Genomic DNA, 16,711 nt, shown 5'->3' on the forward strand with positions numbered 1-16,711 from the left:
CTTTCCATCTGTTTGTCTGTCATTAATCATTCTCCCCTTGTTCACTGGGTAAATATTTATTTGTAATAAGTAGAGGAAAGGCAGCAGAAATAATCCTGTCACAAAACAGCGGATGTCTCCAAATGGATTAGTAGATTGGTGTCCTGCTTAATCAATGTGTTGTGTAATACCTTTTGAGACCCTGTGTTTATTTAAGGGGTAATTGAGTTAAATGCTGCGGGAGTTTGACTTCACAGCTTCTCAACAAACTCTTCTTGAATTCAATGTTGAAAAAATAAAGAAAGGTGGGTTACTTGTGCCCAATTTATGTGGTGTATTTAAAAAACATTCTCTCATAGTTAAGAACAAAAGGTAAACACTAGTGTCCAGCTGATGCTTACACAATAGCATTTATGCATCTGGAATGTAATGTTTGCTTTCTTGCCGGTATTGCTGCGCTGCACTGCACTGCAGTGCCATGCTCAGTCCACTTGGAGGCGCTGTGCATCCTTTAGACAACACGATGTGGGTGCGCTTGTAAGTGCTACTGGTTTGTGTGTGCCAGTATTTTTCTGGCTATATGTGGCCCTATCTGCATTCATATGCCTCTGTGCAAAATCAAGGAGTGGGCTACCTGAGCTCATAATAACATTCCCATGATGCACCATGCAGCTCTGTACTGTACCAGCTTTACAAAATTGGCATTGTGAAATGGAGGGCCACTTTTCACAGTTACTGCCGATGTATTCCAGCCCTCAGCTCAATGTTTCATAGAATGCAACAGCACCAGTAGACCTGGGAACATTTTATATTTAAACTGCTTGAATATTTGAAGGTTGTTTTTTTTGTTTTTGATTTAAAGCAGCTCACAGCCGATCATAAACGCAGTGGGTGAAGACAAAGCTGAAGCTGACACAGTAGGAAATTCACATGCTGATTGATGCGTTCTACTATTTATATCATTGTGGACAATAATAGCAACCCATATGCATTGTAACGGCTCTAAAAACATTTTACTTCTGTAAAGCGCATTTGTATTATAATATGTTTTGACAGTCATGTGTAATTCTTCATTTGGCATTGGGTTTTGTTGTGCTGTTTGGCCTCGCAAATTACTGTAGAGTCGAATCAGTCCACATTAACCTTTTCATCATGCAATGCAGGATTATTAGATTGTGTTCTTTGACATTATCATCAGAGCTTTTTTGAGCTTTGTTTTGATTCCTATTTACCTGAACTTTGTGGTCACATTTAAATGGAGAAGTTAAATTAGTTCTGTTGATTTCCTGAGCCATAAGCATTGAACTTTCTCTCGTTTAAAAGAAAATACTTCCCTTCCTTGGAATTACAGCTCAGCATCTCCCTTCACAGTATGAAACCTTGAATGAAATATGCTTCAGTGTTATCTTTTTTTTGCTTATAATTCTGCATGTTTTAATCCGTTTTTCTCCTGGGTAGCTGTTCTTTTTTTTCTACCTTATTCCTTCATTCCCTCCCTTTTTTGTGTGTATTTCCTTACCAAACTCATGGTTGTTTAGTAATCCTTTGGTTTTTCCCTCGGCTTCCTCAAAGCTGCAGAATTACCGTCGCCTCTTATCCCTGATTTATTTATTTTGCCTCTAATTTTAGGCTTTTATGGAGCCAGGTTGAGACAGGTCAATTCATTAGTGTTTAAATGAGTGAGGTGCTTAAGCCTTTTGTCTGCAGACTGCTCAGCCATTTATGGAACATGGTGCCAGTGCCCCAGCTATGCTGTTGTTTTAATGAGGCTTATAGCTCACTTGCTTTTGTTTGTCTTGATTTTTAGACCGACAGCTGCAGCGCTTTGAGGTAAATAGTGGTTTTTGTGTACATCTCTTTTGGTGCATTCAGTCCTTTGTTTAGGTATCGTCGCACAGACACACACACACACAGTTCTACCTTGTGAAGATGGTAGTCAAATGATATCATGTGATCTATAATTATCAATCATGATCACGCTTCATACCCACAGTCGTGATCATTACCACAATGTTTTTATAAACACTTTGGATTCCCAGCTATACCCCCACCTGTTGAAAGAATTAAGCTGCTGCTTATTAGGGCCCTGTTTGGAAGAACAAAGCCAATAACATAGCAGATTGCCAAGATAATTGCAAAATCAATTATAGTGACAAAATTGGGTTGATTAAGTGTGATCAATTTATGGACTTTAAATTTAGCTAGCAGGCTTTATTGCTTGCTGTCCAAGGAGTGCATCTGTGAAGATTTTACCAATATTATTGATCTAGCTTATTGGGATTGCAGATAAATAAATTCCAGTCATTTTTAGGAAATGAGCAAACGAAGGTATGGAAAAACTATGTCAGGTAAATTTTCCTCACTTGGGCACATACTTTGTTTTAGTTCTAACAACAAACTAATAAGTGAGTATAAAAGGTGAGTCGATTTTAAATAATTCCCTGCTTAATATCATTAAGCAATCCCAATATTAGATTGCTTTCACTGTGATGTGTGCATTTCCCTAAGTGGATTGCCTTACAGTGTAGCTGCTGGGGTCTAGATCCTTATAGCTGCACTGTAAGGAGGGAGGAAGATGTTTTAGTTTGAGGAGGGTGAGGCTTTTAGTAAGTATTCTCATAGTCCAAACGAAAGGATATGTGATTCACTGAATGTTTTTGATTGCATATGTTTTTAAAGTAAAATACCTGTTTAAAGTACATGTAAAACTGTGACAATTATTTAAAAGGTATGAAATGGCACGTAACATGAGAATCAAATAGAGTCTAGTCTTACTTTCACAAGTATTAAAGAACTGCTGCATTAATGCAGCCTGTTTTTGTTTATCATACTGTTTATTTGTAACCAAGATCGTTTTTATACGAGTGTTTGTGACTACAGTTTCTAGACTATGCACAGCACTGTTATTTTGTCAACACTGTGCACCAAATGAAATGGAGGAGGAAAGATAAATCTTGGAAAGACATACTGCTGATTCAAGTTTTCTCCAGGTCTGTTTTACTCTGTTTTGCAGCTGCTATCACTCATTAAACAATGGCAGTCAGTATATTCCCACCACAATGCCTCTGTTTCTGCTTTCCAGTGCATAGTATCATTGAAGAGAAAAATAATTACATGAAGAATATTGCCACTTTTAGCTATGTCATTGTATCTTTGATGAATGCAAATGATCTATATATGTAAAAACAGTATTTTACTTAATAAGATTTTATGTAGGAAGATAAGAAGCTCATTATTATATCTAATAGTAAAAAACTTGACAGTATTTTAGGGGTCATAATGAATGGAAGACATCTTCAAATGATCAGTGTTATTATCTGTAAATTTCTGGAACATTAAGGGAAAAAAAGTAGAGTATAAAAAGTGATTCATTAAATTATTTTTATGCTATAAAGGCACATTGACAGCAACAGAGTAATTTATATCAAGGTTGTGCCAAAGAAGCTCTTAATATGACATTTCTAGTTGCTAGAAGGTACAAGTTTTGTGTCTGCTCAGAGTCGTCTTTTTACAAGTATGAGCTTTTAATACCAGCTTTTATTTAGGAGTTTAGGTGTTAATGCTTTAGTTGTAATTAAACAAGTCGCATACCTTCTTTGCTGTATATTGGAATTCCGTTATTAGACAGGATGTTGGTTTGAATGAAAGCTCGACCAGTAATTTAAAAATAATATTTCTTTTCATTTTAACTTAGATTCGATGATGACATTTTTCTCTCTGAACCCAGGATTTGTTGTTGTTCTTTGAATTTTACTCCTGAATATATTGAATATTAACCACTCAAAGCATATGCCTAACCATTCCTGTTAAAGCCAAGAAGACTTGGAGTACAAACGGGATTATCCCCAATTTCAGTCATCCTGCGGTGGTTCTATTCAGAAAAGGTATTTGTGAGTGTCCAAAAGCTGCAGAGTATTTGGGTGAATGGACTACAATGACATACAATGACTCTCTCTCACTCACACACACACACACACACACACACACACACACACACACACACACACACACACACACACGTAACAATAGATACCCATGCAGTGCCAGAAACAGCACTGCATTGACACTTAAGCTGCGATTACACAGTGTTTTTCTTCAGATGCTATTTTGTGAGGTACAAAAGTAAAGATCTGTTTTGGCTACCCTGCCAAAGTAAGCAATGTAGGATTTCCTCACAGGATTGCAGTTCACTTTATATGGATTGAAAGAGGCAAAAAAACCACAAAAAATGTCAGTCTACAACTTCACCCTGGCAACTGTTGGTTTGAAAATTTTATCTTGCCCCGAGGTTTGTCTTTTTAAAATGTTAAAACAAAGATGAACTTTGTCCAGATCTGTAGTTTGTGGTTTTAACTCACTGTGTGCCATGAGGCTAATTTACATGCAGACCATGAAAAGCTATGGTTACAATGGTTACAATGAAGTTTTCTACCATGAACTTTTTTTTCCAACTCTTCATGCTGGCAGTCTTGGATTTTTTTTTTTTTAGGGATAACTAAAACTGAGAGAAAGAAGTTTAGCATTTCACCTTTTCCAGTGACTCTGACGGTTTTAATTAGTGTTTGATCCGGGGAAGTGTATTCGAAGATCCAGCTGATGTCATTGTGTAAGCAGAGCACTGTGAAGCAGATTAAGTTGGCAGAACTACTCGAGGCTTTTTATTGTTCCGAAATCTGCTCATCCTACAGAGTTTGTATTGCAGGAGACAAAAACACTTGGTGTTTAAAATGTGCGCATCAAATTGTCAAATTCATGTGCTACAAGCCAAATAGTTTTCCCTTTTGTGAACAATACTACATTAGGTTCAAAGCTACGTTCTATATGTAAGCAGGGATTGATTTTCCAGTTTAATCTGCAGGTTCCCAAATCATGCGACTTTCATATTGATTATTAAAGAAAACAGCTTTTAAGAGTCATCATGATCAAATTAGTTTAAAAAACTCATACTCAGCCTAACCTAACAAGATGATACAGTAGTTGGCTAGAGCACGGGGGTTATTGCATTCAACAAGATATCCTTAATACACAGAAAACAGTGAAAGCTCCTTCTTTTTGTCTGTGTTTTAGGTAATTAACCTGGGGCCAGATCTGTGCCAGAGATGGATTGCCATCATAAATGACTACTTTAGTGGAGTTGAGGACTTTAGTGTACATATAACTTAATCCAATCTACTGCTGACATGGGTGCACACCCACCTGCCTCCTGGGAGATTATCCTGAATTTTTCACTGCTCTAAGCTGTTGGGTCCTGCCAGTGTGATTTGAAATTTCCCCTGGAAGTGCAAACTGTAATTTGAGGACAGTCAATAAAAGGGAGGTTCTGTATTCAGGTGCTGAAGCAGTTTGGAGGTTCAGTCCCTTGCTCCTCGTCTTGACGTGACAAAGTATCCTTTTAGAAAACACCAATCCATAATATGTTGCTGATGTTAGTAGAGTATATTGATAAAACCAAATGATTTTCTGTAGAAGAAAAGAAGGAAGTGATGAAAGATGTAGGGGGAATTTTATATTGCTCAGTGGATGATAATTTTACATTTCATTTACCTTGATATTGGAGTCATGACAGGTGATTCTGCAATGTGCATAATATCACACAAAGCTTCAGGTGTCTATACTGAATGCATTTTAACACCATCCTTCATAAAAAACTTGTGCTTCCTGTGTAATTTTTGTACAAAGCTGTGCGTTTTGTCAAATGCCTCTTACTGCACACCAGTGCTCCAGCTGAACAAGCTCAGCTGCTGCTGTTTTACTCTCTCTGCTATGTGACTGTTTTATAGATGTTTTGAGTTGTTTCAAGACACACACAGATTTGTGCGCACACATGGAGAAACTATCAAATAGCTAAAGAGTTAAAATGCCTTGCTGCAAAGAAGGATCTACCTTTACCTCAGTGTTGGGTCACAGTTATGGTGCTAATATACATTTCTAACTGTGCAAATTTAGAGGTGGCTGATCCCCCCCCCCCCCCAAAAAAACATTCTCTCTTCTCTCTACCTTTAGTGTTAAAACTTTTATTTACTGGATGGGAGTTACAAGGTTAGAGAAAAGAGTGCAACAGGCTGGGGGAGAGAAGGAAGTCAAAAATCAGAAAAAAGGAAGCGAGAAATGATAAAAGAAAAAACAAAAGTGACAGGTTGATTTGTATACAGACTCTTCAAACAACAAAGATTCCACCCACGTTTTGGTTGATACCGTTTGGAAGAATGCAAAAATATGTTTTGTTTATTCTATTTCCTTCATTCATTTCTTCTTCATTAAGTCTGAAACACTGTGTACAAGGCAGTTATCGCGCAACTCACGAGATATTCAATAATGAGTAATTTTATGCTTCTGTCTTCTAGTCAAAGCCCCGTCAATTTAGCTTCGTAAGGCACAAAATTGCTGTAGAAAAATAAAGCTTTGAACTATTGATTCTTTCCTTTGCTTTGGGTGTGCTTTGAATTATTTGGTAGACAGCTGCACGGCAATCAGAATAGCTGCATATTTTGAGGCTGTTGTGTGAAGTGTTTTGTTGAAATTTCAAAGCTTTCTGAATTATCATTCATAAACGGGCAATATTTTTCTGAAAGCCTGTTCTGGTGTCTTTGTCTTGATGTATGGAATAAGATCATCTTCTTTCTGTTGTGGCACTGGAGTAAGACGATCATTTGAAACGGTATCAAAGACAAGGTAATTGATAGTGCTGCATTAACTATTTTTTTTTTTTCTAGTAAATGAATTAATTGGCCAATGAAAATAGATTGGAAATAACAGAAATAATAAAAGGCTGCATCCATTTCAAAAGCATGTGACACACACAAAAAATATGCTTGCAAGGATGTATTAACCACAGGCAAAAACTGCATCTCAGCCTTGTTTTTTTTTCTCTCCCTGGTTTTGTAGCTGGTCTTACTTTGCCCAGAAGCAAATTAATATAATAACTTTAATACACTCATATATAAGTAATATAACAGTGATGCTATTTAATGCTTTTGTTTTCTATAATTTTTGTGTTTATTTTTGTGATTTTCAGGACATCCTTAACAACCTGGACCCTCTGGCAACAGGAGAATTGGATGATGATGACCTCATGCTGGATGTGGACCTCCCAGAGGATGGCTTGCATGGTCAGAACACCTGAGTACTTGCAGACATACACACATAGACATGTAGTTCCTAACTGCAGTTATCTTATTCAGATTTGTAAGGTTATTTTACGGCCATGAAAATTGCTGCAGCTTTATTGGCTAGAACTGTTTATTTTATTTATAAGCAGATACTTCCAGCAAAGCTTTTCTGATCAAAACTGTAAATTAAACCATTGCCAAGGCCAGAACTTTCTATTTCTAGTAGTCTCATTATGTGGCATATAATGGCTTGAACAAATTGTATCCTTGGGTGAAGATTTGCCTCAGAAACATCCAGCAAACTCTTTTAATGGATACAGGGTTGTCTGTAATGTGGTGGACTCTTTTAATGTTTGATTGATGAAGTTATTAATTTCAGCTCCAAGTCTGACATAAAACTGGCTTTGGATAAGAGCTACTTTCTAGAAGTTTTCAGCCAGCTGTTTGGCTGTGTTTATGACGGATGAACAGATGCACATGTACTTGGTACGTGTGCCTATGGTACACACACAACCAAAGTAGATATACAGGCTTAGCAAGACCTGCCTGTACATATGTTTCTCTTGACAGCATCAGTATGGTTTTACATGATTAGTTTAATGCTTTTATATTCAGACAGCACGTCACCCACCTCTGCCTTGATCCTTGAGTCTTGGCTGTTTTCTCTAATCATTTTCACTTTTCACTGCAAATTTAATCAAACTCCAGATTCATTAAGATTGAGTAAAATAGCTTCTATGTAGGTGTTAAAGGTAATCAGGTCACATCATTACCACCTCATAATACTGTTGACAGTATTATTACTGGATTCTTCAGATAATGTTTGTCACAAGGAGAGAGAAGGGTTGAGATTGACCTCTCATGTCATTAAATCTATTGAACTCGAGTGGTTTTAAGATTGAATCACTCATTCTTATCAAAGTAGAATTCAAGGATAATAGGTTTAATGCACAATACCTCTGACAAGACTCCCTTCAACCTCCTAAAAGGCAATGTAGATTTTGTGTGCATGCTTTCCTGTGCACATGCAAGGTTATGAGATTAGATTTGAATCTGTGCTTCCAAGTAAAAAAAAAAAAATAGAATAGAAACAGACTGTTAGAAATTTCATGAACGTAGAATTTATTGTGTACTTGGCATACCCAGGAAATTTGCATCAAAGTATATATTGTCTATAAAGAGTGATCTCCTTGTTTTTGAGAGAGGGACACAGAGACACTCTAGAGGAATGTGAACTGGAATGTCATCGCTTCCTAATCCTTTTCGGGTAGCAGCCATATTTATAGCTCAGTAAGTCATGGGTAAAGTTAGTGTCATGTGAGGCAGAGTGAAAGCAAGACAGGCTGAGGACTCCAGTTTGACCCAGCCCACAGGGCAGGCCGAGAGATGTGGGATACGGATGGGTGTTACTCCTAAAGACACCCCGGCTCAAAACAGGAAGAGCAAAAGGGGAGAAGAGGACTTAAAAAACAAGTGGAGGATAAAGGAGGCCTCACAAAATCTTTTCATCCAGCTGTCAGGTCACTTGACAAAAAGAGGGGCCAGAGTTTTCCTCTCTTGCCTGTCTCAGCTGGTGACTTCCTAGCTTGGACACGAACCAGTCACCTCATCTGCTCTCTTACCACCACCACCACAGTCCTCTCTCCCCGGCTCCAGTTCCTAGGGAGTTCCCAGAAAAACAAGGCTGTCAACAAAGACTGGGCCAGGCAGGAGGGGAGCTCGGTTGACTTTCTCTCTGGCCTTTTAACAGTTCACCAGCTGACTGGACAAGGAGTTATTTTGCTCTCGTCTTCATCTGAGTTTCTCTACATTTACGGATTTTTTCCCCCCACACTTGGAACATATTCAGATTGTTTTACTTTTTGTTTTAGGCTTTTCTGAGCTGAAAAGCAGTCACTGTACGTGGTTAACTTTCCTGGAATGTAGCAGCTCAGTGTGAGACAGACTGTCTGCTCCTGTGCTATGAGGTGACACTCTGGGTAAAGTATTTTAACCACAACTGCTGAATTCCTCAGATTGGATCTTTTAGTCTGCCAATATTTGTTTAAATCTCTTTTTCTTTATCTCTTTCTACCCATTTTCCTTCAGTCCAAAGAGCATCTGGTATATAGAAAGTCAAGGGTCCTTTTGATTTCCTGGGGGTTGCGCTCTGTTAGTTGTCAATTTTGTTGCAGTCATGGTTCATTTCACAGCTATATGCTATTGAGTATTGCCAAATACTGTGTCCTTTTACCTCCTTGAAAATGAAATGGCTTGTCACTTTGTGTGTGTGTGTGTGTGTGTGTGTGTGTGTGTGTGTGTGTGTGTGTGTGTGTGTGTGTGTGTGTGTGTGTGTGAGAGAGAGAGCAGTTGTTTGCATTTGATAGTGGGAACAGTTGAGAGAATGAGATGGATAATCGCATCATTTTCATGCAGATGTTTTGAAATTTTTGAAAGAAGCACAGTGGTATTCATTACCACAGGGCATTCATAGTAGTGCATTGTGCTATTGTGTTTTTGTGTATGTTTGTATTACATTGTTAGTACTTTTTCTTTGTTTTAGGTCTAGAGGGCAAACCCATGAAACTAAATGATTAGTTTTTAGTGTAAACACTTTTTTAAGGATGGAGTACGGATAGGTTCAGCTTAGAGTAAAGGTTAGAATTAGCCCTCATCAGCACAGGAAGCTCCTGGCAGCGATCTAGTGACCATAGATCACAGAAACTCAATGATATTCAGTGACTTCAGGTAACAGTTGGTGAAATTACTGCTTGCAATGAAGTGATACATTGACATATGACAGGGACTAAATACATTATAGAGTTTTGTGTGCGTGTAACTTAGGGCTGTTGTAAAATGTGTATCTTTGCATTTTTATGCCTCAAATTCACCCAAAAAAACATAACAGTATCACCAGAAGTGATTTTTCTAAGGCTATACTCTACATCGAGGCTACATCTCAAACAGTTGCTTTACAAATTTTAGGTCATAATCCCCAACCATCACCTACGTCCTCTTCTTCCAGACATACATATATGTATATTTACTACATCTCATATTCTCTCTATATAGAGACTGATAGGATGTCCCATATTGAGCGTCCGGAGCGGGCCAATCGGCAGGGGCAGCGGCGTAAACACCATCGCTGGAGTGGATCAGATCACTTTCATAATGATACCAGGTCAGTCAGGTTTGAAAGAGTAAGAAATGTTATAAAAATGTTACAAAAAACCAAACAAAACATGAGTCTAAATCTGTAAAAAGCCAAATTAAAAAGATATGAATACACTGAATATGTCACTGTTTCTCTGTCTTTGTTTTTTTGTTTTTCCCTCAGGGCTCATGTCTTCCAACATTATGATGGTTTCAGAGATTCAAAGAACTCAGCCCGAAAGGAAGGCAGGGAGCATGGCTACATGCCAATGTTAGATGGACTTGCACTCGAGCACATGACTCAGGACTGCAGCTTCCTCAAGAACCAGCTGCTCAAGCTCAAAACGTTACTAGAGGTTCGACCCACATTTGCACAGATGCAAACACAAAAACCGATACGCTTACTTGCATATTTGTCCAGTATTCTTTGTCCAATAACAGAAACCTTTGTACTCCTTAACATGAACAGTAGACTCAGGCTTTTATTTTGGGTCTTAATAATCCACACTGATTGTAAACACTGCTTATCATGGGGATGAGGGTGTTTTGGCTGCAGTTCTGTCTATAAATTATACATTTGTACTAGTTTTCTGTAGGTTTAGTTTTAGTAATCTTCTTCAGTATGCTGGGGGCAGACTATATCACTGAACACACTAAAAGTGGGTCTTAATAAAACTGAAAGGAGCTAGTTTTCTTAACAGGTTTCCACACTGAGTATTTTTAGGGGGATTTTTTTTTGTGTCTAATTACATAAATCCAGTAGCTGTTGCAGTGTAGCGAGATCATAAAAGACAAGACAAGACTTTGCTATTTGTTTTAATGCACTGGGCCAGTCTTATTTTTGCTCATATATTGCCTCATCCATTGTGAATTGTTGCAATTCAGTTCAGTAAAATGAATTAAGTTGTGTGATTCAAAAGGCTTGTGTGCAACAGTACACTTGTGCTTCCGTTTTGTATATACAGTATGTGCATCTGTGAAGGCGATCACTTAATAGATGCACCCCTGTCAATCAGAGAAATCCACTTAGAGGAAAGAAACCGATTGGGTGACTGGGATGAAGAAAAGGGAAATGGAAGAAACTGAACGAGGAAATGTGCACTTACATGTACGATGAACACACAAAATCGTCTCTCTATTGAAACACAGCCAATTTTAGGCAATCGCAGAAATGCACCGGCACCGGCACTTCACACTCCGTAAAACAAAATTATCTCGAATGCCTCGACTCAATTTAGCCTCAGCAGCATAAAAAGTAATGTTTACGTTTAATCCAAATGTCTCCTTCAGATCTGTTCAGCGTGCTCGCTGCAATTAGTCAAACACTTGGGCTGTATAGCCTCAAGAGGGAAGATATATTTTTTAGCAACTTTGTTCTTAATTGTGCAGCTTTTTCTTCATATGATCCTGAACTCAAAGCAATTGTAGAATGAGCTTCCAGCTGTGCTAAATCCTAAATCAAAGGCTAAAATCCAGCACAACTCTCTTTATACCTGCAGATTATAATTGGATAATTCTACATAACATTAATGAGGCTGAAGTGGAATGTACCCTTTAAGTGAAAATTGTTACCAAGCTAGTTGACAAAATGTTCATTAAACATTAAATACCAGCCAGTTAAGTACATATGCTTGGTGTCTAAAAACCTTCGGATGGCACTGATTAAATAATTGGGATAATAATTACATTAATGTCGTAGGAGTTTATAGAAAAGTTGAACACACAAGTAGCCACTGATACAAGGACATTTTTGGATATAAAATAAATGTCTTTAGTTCAAAAACAAACTCTGCCTCTGGTATCTAACACTTGTGGCTGACAGTTCAGGGTCAGTGGAGTGTATGTGCTAAAGAGTAAAATTATTCCACCATAGTGAAATATTGCTCCTGAGGCATGCTGTAGGCAGTTGCCATTGATTTAACTCACTGTGTACTCTCTGTCTGTGTGCGTGCCCTCTCTTGTGAATGTGTGTGTTTGTTTGTCTCCAGCTTGAGGATACAGACACTCCAGCAGATGTTCCTGTGGAATCTGAAGACAGTACCTCTGCAACACAGGTAAGAAACTGTGACTGCAGTTTACAGTGAAGATTGACTGAAAATGTGGTTTATGATACATATCTATCTCTTGATCTATCACTTTATTATGCTCTTTTTTTTTAGTTCCTAAATAAGGGTGTGTATGTATGTGTTTGTGTGCGTGTTTTTAGTTGGAGGTGCTGGTAAAGGAAGTGCAGGTGCTCAGAGAGGAACTGAGGAGTCGAGACAAGATCATTGCTCAGCTCACACTGCAGTGTCAAGAACTACAACAACAACATCGACAGGAACAGATTGTGAGTCGTTGTAAACATGGCTTATACAACTGAAAAGGGGAATCTGTGCCACATATAGATATACTTGGAGTGTAACCGTTCAGTCGCCCTGCCTCAAAGCTGAGACAGAAATTACACAGAATAGTTGTTTTGTTATTTTCCAAGCATAGTATGTGAGGCATATCTGCTGTTGAATTGTGTTTAAAGGTGTCATGAATTATTCTGCATCGAAGTTATTATAGTTGACGAAATTAAATTTAAAAACTAAAAACATATGTGAAAAAACTATTTAGCAAATTAAAAAGGAAGGAAAGGAAAACCCTTACACTAAAATGTGTTTTAGTATGGTAAACAGAAAAAACTAAAAATATTTATTTGCTTTTATGATTGACTGACCACAGGTTTAGTAGAAATAACATCCTCTTTTGGCAAAATGCAAACACAGTAGAGATTTTGACACAAAGTATCAATGACTTAGTCCGAAAAACAGTGGAAAATGTCAATAAAATAAAAAAGAAAGAGGAAAGAAATAATAAAGTCAGGTGTGAGTGCTCATAAACTATAAATGCAAGTATAACATACAGAAGATCAATACAGGCTCTTCTTCAGTTTGATGAGATCTAGGTTTTACAAGATCCTCTGTGATTTACAGGCAGAGCTGAAATGGCTTCAAGGCTCATGTTTGCGTGTTGCATTCATGTAGCGCTCAAAGTGTTTTCTCTCTGAGAGATCACCCCTGTGACATCAGATCTCTTTACTGATCTGCGATAGTTAGGCATGTCTGGCCATTGCTACTGCCTTATTCTTCTCTATCAGATCTTACAATTGAAGGTTTAAAAAGACAGATGGATTGATAAAAATATGTAGTGGAAAAAGTCTGATAGACCCACTTTTCTAGTGTTCAAGTGATCAAAGAAGATATACTGCAATACCCTTCATCATAGGTGGGAGTTGGGTATGTTTCTGGACTCCTACATGCACACCAGTGTGTTACTCATGCCTGCCAACAACTTCCATTCTGTTTGCCTTTAGCTGGCTCCATCTCCTCTCTAACATTCATTAGTGTCCTGACCAGGCTCCCTTGTTAGCCAAACAACAGTATGCCTAGCTGACATTATTCAAATCCCCGCCATATCAAGAAATACCAAAATGTCAAAGCAAGGTCTGTTCTCCTGTCTTGCCACTGCATAGCATTCTTCCAATTAGAATAAGCACCCACCCACAGGTTCTTCAGTCAGAACGATATTGTTCCACCCTTAGCCTCAACAAGCAGAGGCTGTAAGAAAAGGCTGGGGCATGTTTTCAGATCTTTAGCTGACTTTAATGAGTGTAGAAGCTGAAGGAGTGAAAGTGTTGGACGATGGCAGAAAGAAAATAAAAACGGAAACAGCAACCTTTACTCCTCCGACTGTACTCAAGCATTTTGTGTGCAGCTGTTAGAAGAATGTCAGAAGAATGTCCTCGCAGTAAAAGGCTAAATGATGAAACCAAAACAAAGAAACACAAAAGTTTTGGAAGTTTTCTTCTGTCAAGTGTGTTTGGTGAAAATCTAACATTTATGTGCAGGTCATTTGGTTCATATTGGAACTAGAGTTAAAGAGTAAACGGCGACTGGACCTGCTTTATGTCCTTGAAATTGGGTAGGGGGTAATATTAAAGTTGGTAAAGATTCAAGTAAAGTTGAGGGAGGTAAAGCATTAGAAAGTGCTGAGAAACAGACATGTGGAAAAAAATGAGTAAATTGAACATAGTGCAGTAATGAGAAAACAATAGAGGCGCTGCGTGTGGATGGGAGACGGTTTCTTGCTGTATACAGTGTGTATCTATGTGTGTGTTTGTGTACATATAAGGCTAAGAGGAGAAAATGGGAGTGAAAATGAAATAATGGGAGAGAGGAAAGTGGAACTATCAAAGATAAAAAACTGATTTCCCAGTGTTGCTTGACAGTATGTAGCTTTGAAGGCGTCTTCTGCTGCACTTGAGGTAGACTGCTCATGCTCACTGCACTGAAGTTTTTACCAAGGCTGGCAAACACCTGCGATTCATGTCAGATCCTTTCATGCCTTTTCACAGCCAAAATTTCTTTGCTATTCAGCCACATATGAAAAAAATGTGATATCAAGCTCAAGTTTTTTTTTTTTTTTAAGCAAAAATGTAATGTTGTGCACATCATTAGTTGCTCTGACCTTCTGATTCAATAATTGATTGAGTTAATCGTTTGAATTAAAAAGAAGGTTAGGAAAGTGGTTTGTCAGGAAAGGTTTTGACTGATGAAAAAAGGAGGCAATATTGGGTGAACATGCGCTTAAAGTAAATGTCAGCGAGTTTAATTTACTGCAGGATATTTTAATTACTATGTAAAGGTAATTGTAGCCATTTACAACCTGGTCTTGGTTTTCCCTAATGTGCATCAATTTTAATCAGAGCAGGGTGATAATTTGCTGGCTCCCAGTTTTCATGCACATTCAAATCGTCTGGAAAAAAAAGTGGATAGAATTTTATTGCTTTGGATGAGAAATATATATATATATTTTTAACAATAAATTACATTTATCAATTTAAAAATGAACCCTTGCTGAAGACCCTTTTTTCTGTTCATTCAAGTGATTACATCTGATATATTTAGCTTTTTGCTATGTGTGGCAGCACATCAGTTAGGTTTTTGACTGGTGATGCTAAATGTTTGTGATTCATCCCAGTGGGAAAAAAAAAACTTATCTTTTTTTTCTTAAAGCTTCAATTAACTTTCTAGTGAGATGTTTTCTTTTAAGTTCAACCCAGTTATTATTTAAAAGTTGAAGTGAGCTGAATCCAAGTGCACAGTGGGTGTTGTAGTAAAAGGGGACTTGCTTTCAGTATATTAAGGCCTATTCAGTTTTCTCTCTGAGTACTTTTATTTGACTGCGTATAAAGTGGCAAGCTTTTAAAGAGCGTGAGAGCAGAGGCTTGAAAAGAAGTCACCAGAGTTAAAACCCTTTCTTGGCCTTCCTTCCCTCCTTTCTTCCCGCCTTTCCCTCAGTCTGCTACAGGCCAGCAGGTCAAGTGTCAGTGCCACCACCAGAGGGCTCCTTCTTCACTAAGACAGAGCGACAGACAGGTGGACAAACGTATGCAGCACCACTATGATAAGGCCACCCAGACGTACTGGAGACCACCAAACCATGCTGTGAGTCTGAAACATCAATTCATCAATTTAAAAAAAAACATTTTTTCTGTGCAGTCGTGACCATCAGACCTCACTTTGGGATACAATGATGAGTGCATACATACAGCATATTGCTGACCTCTATTTGATAAAACATAATTTGACAGTTTATTTAATGCAAAGAATAATGTAAAGGAAAAAAAAATATAGGTGTTTGTGTGAGGTCGTTCAAATCTTTAGCTTCAGGTAACAATCTAAAAAGCATGAGAACGCTTTTCCAGCTGCTGGCTGGAGGGGTTAAATCACTATACTGTGCTCTCTCTGTGGAGCACAGCTTATTGGGTTGTCAGCAAGCTTGTCACACTGTCCTCCACTCTTAATAGCTAGATGTCACTGAACAGGGACTTGCGACGTTGGTCTTAATGTCGGAGTGATGGAGAAGGAGATTTATTGGAGGAAGGAAGTAGACATAGAGGCGCACAGATAGACAGGTGGCAGATGGATAGATATGTGTTCGCTGTGTTTATCATAGCCAGCACAGCGTGATGTGTGGCAGCCAAGTATTGGTTCAATGGTGGGAGTGCCACAGGCAGTGTGCCTAGTAAACACTCCCTTAATTGACCTGCTCTCAGCTAACAGGGTGTGATGCACAGACACACGCACACACCCACTCACACAAAGAGGCAGATATAAGCACTGTGACACAAAAGGAAATAATTTTAAGATTGATATCTGCTTAACTGTAACACATGGTATGGCCAAAGTCATGATTATTAAGAGTGGACAAATGTTTTTAAATTGGCTTATACCGACTACAGGTGAAGAATAAAAGACAAAACAAGCAAGCTTACCAACTATAGAAGGTCCCTGCTTGCCACAGGAGCTTATGGTTTAACAGTTGCTATGGTAACCATCAAAGAAGGGCTAGCAGAGCTTGATGGGAACAGTCTCCGTGGTGGGAGCGTCTTTCTGTGACCTGTAGTACCTGGTGTGTGTTAATGCTCAAAAACATTAAAAAAAAACCAACAAAACCCAAAA

The 16,711-nt window shown here is 38.3% G+C and overlaps 1 protein-coding gene across 6 annotated transcripts in view; it reads left to right on the forward strand.

The window, feature by feature from the left end:
• ccser2a (coiled-coil serine-rich protein 2a) overlaps positions 1–16,711 on the forward strand; it is a 50,023-nt gene that overhangs the window by 16,767 nt on the left and 16,545 nt on the right. For all 6 annotated transcript variants that reach the window (XM_080288037.1, XM_026189307.2, XM_026189302.2 and 3 more), the window contains 6 exons: positions 6,995–7,088; positions 10,140–10,248; positions 10,405–10,576; positions 12,209–12,274; positions 12,427–12,549; positions 15,548–15,694. In XM_080288037.1, the coding sequence (XP_080144163.1) occupies positions 6,995–7,088; positions 10,140–10,248; positions 10,405–10,576; positions 12,209–12,274; positions 12,427–12,549; positions 15,548–15,694 (711 nt within the window). The remainder of the gene's footprint in view (positions 1–6,994; positions 7,089–10,139; positions 10,249–10,404; positions 10,577–12,208; positions 12,275–12,426; positions 12,550–15,547; positions 15,695–16,711) is intronic.

Source organism: Astatotilapia calliptera, chromosome 13, assembly GCF_964374335.1.
Source record: "Astatotilapia calliptera chromosome 13, fAstCal68.1, whole genome shotgun sequence".
In the NCBI taxonomy this organism is placed as follows: domain Eukaryota; kingdom Metazoa; phylum Chordata; class Actinopteri; order Cichliformes; family Cichlidae; genus Astatotilapia; species Astatotilapia calliptera.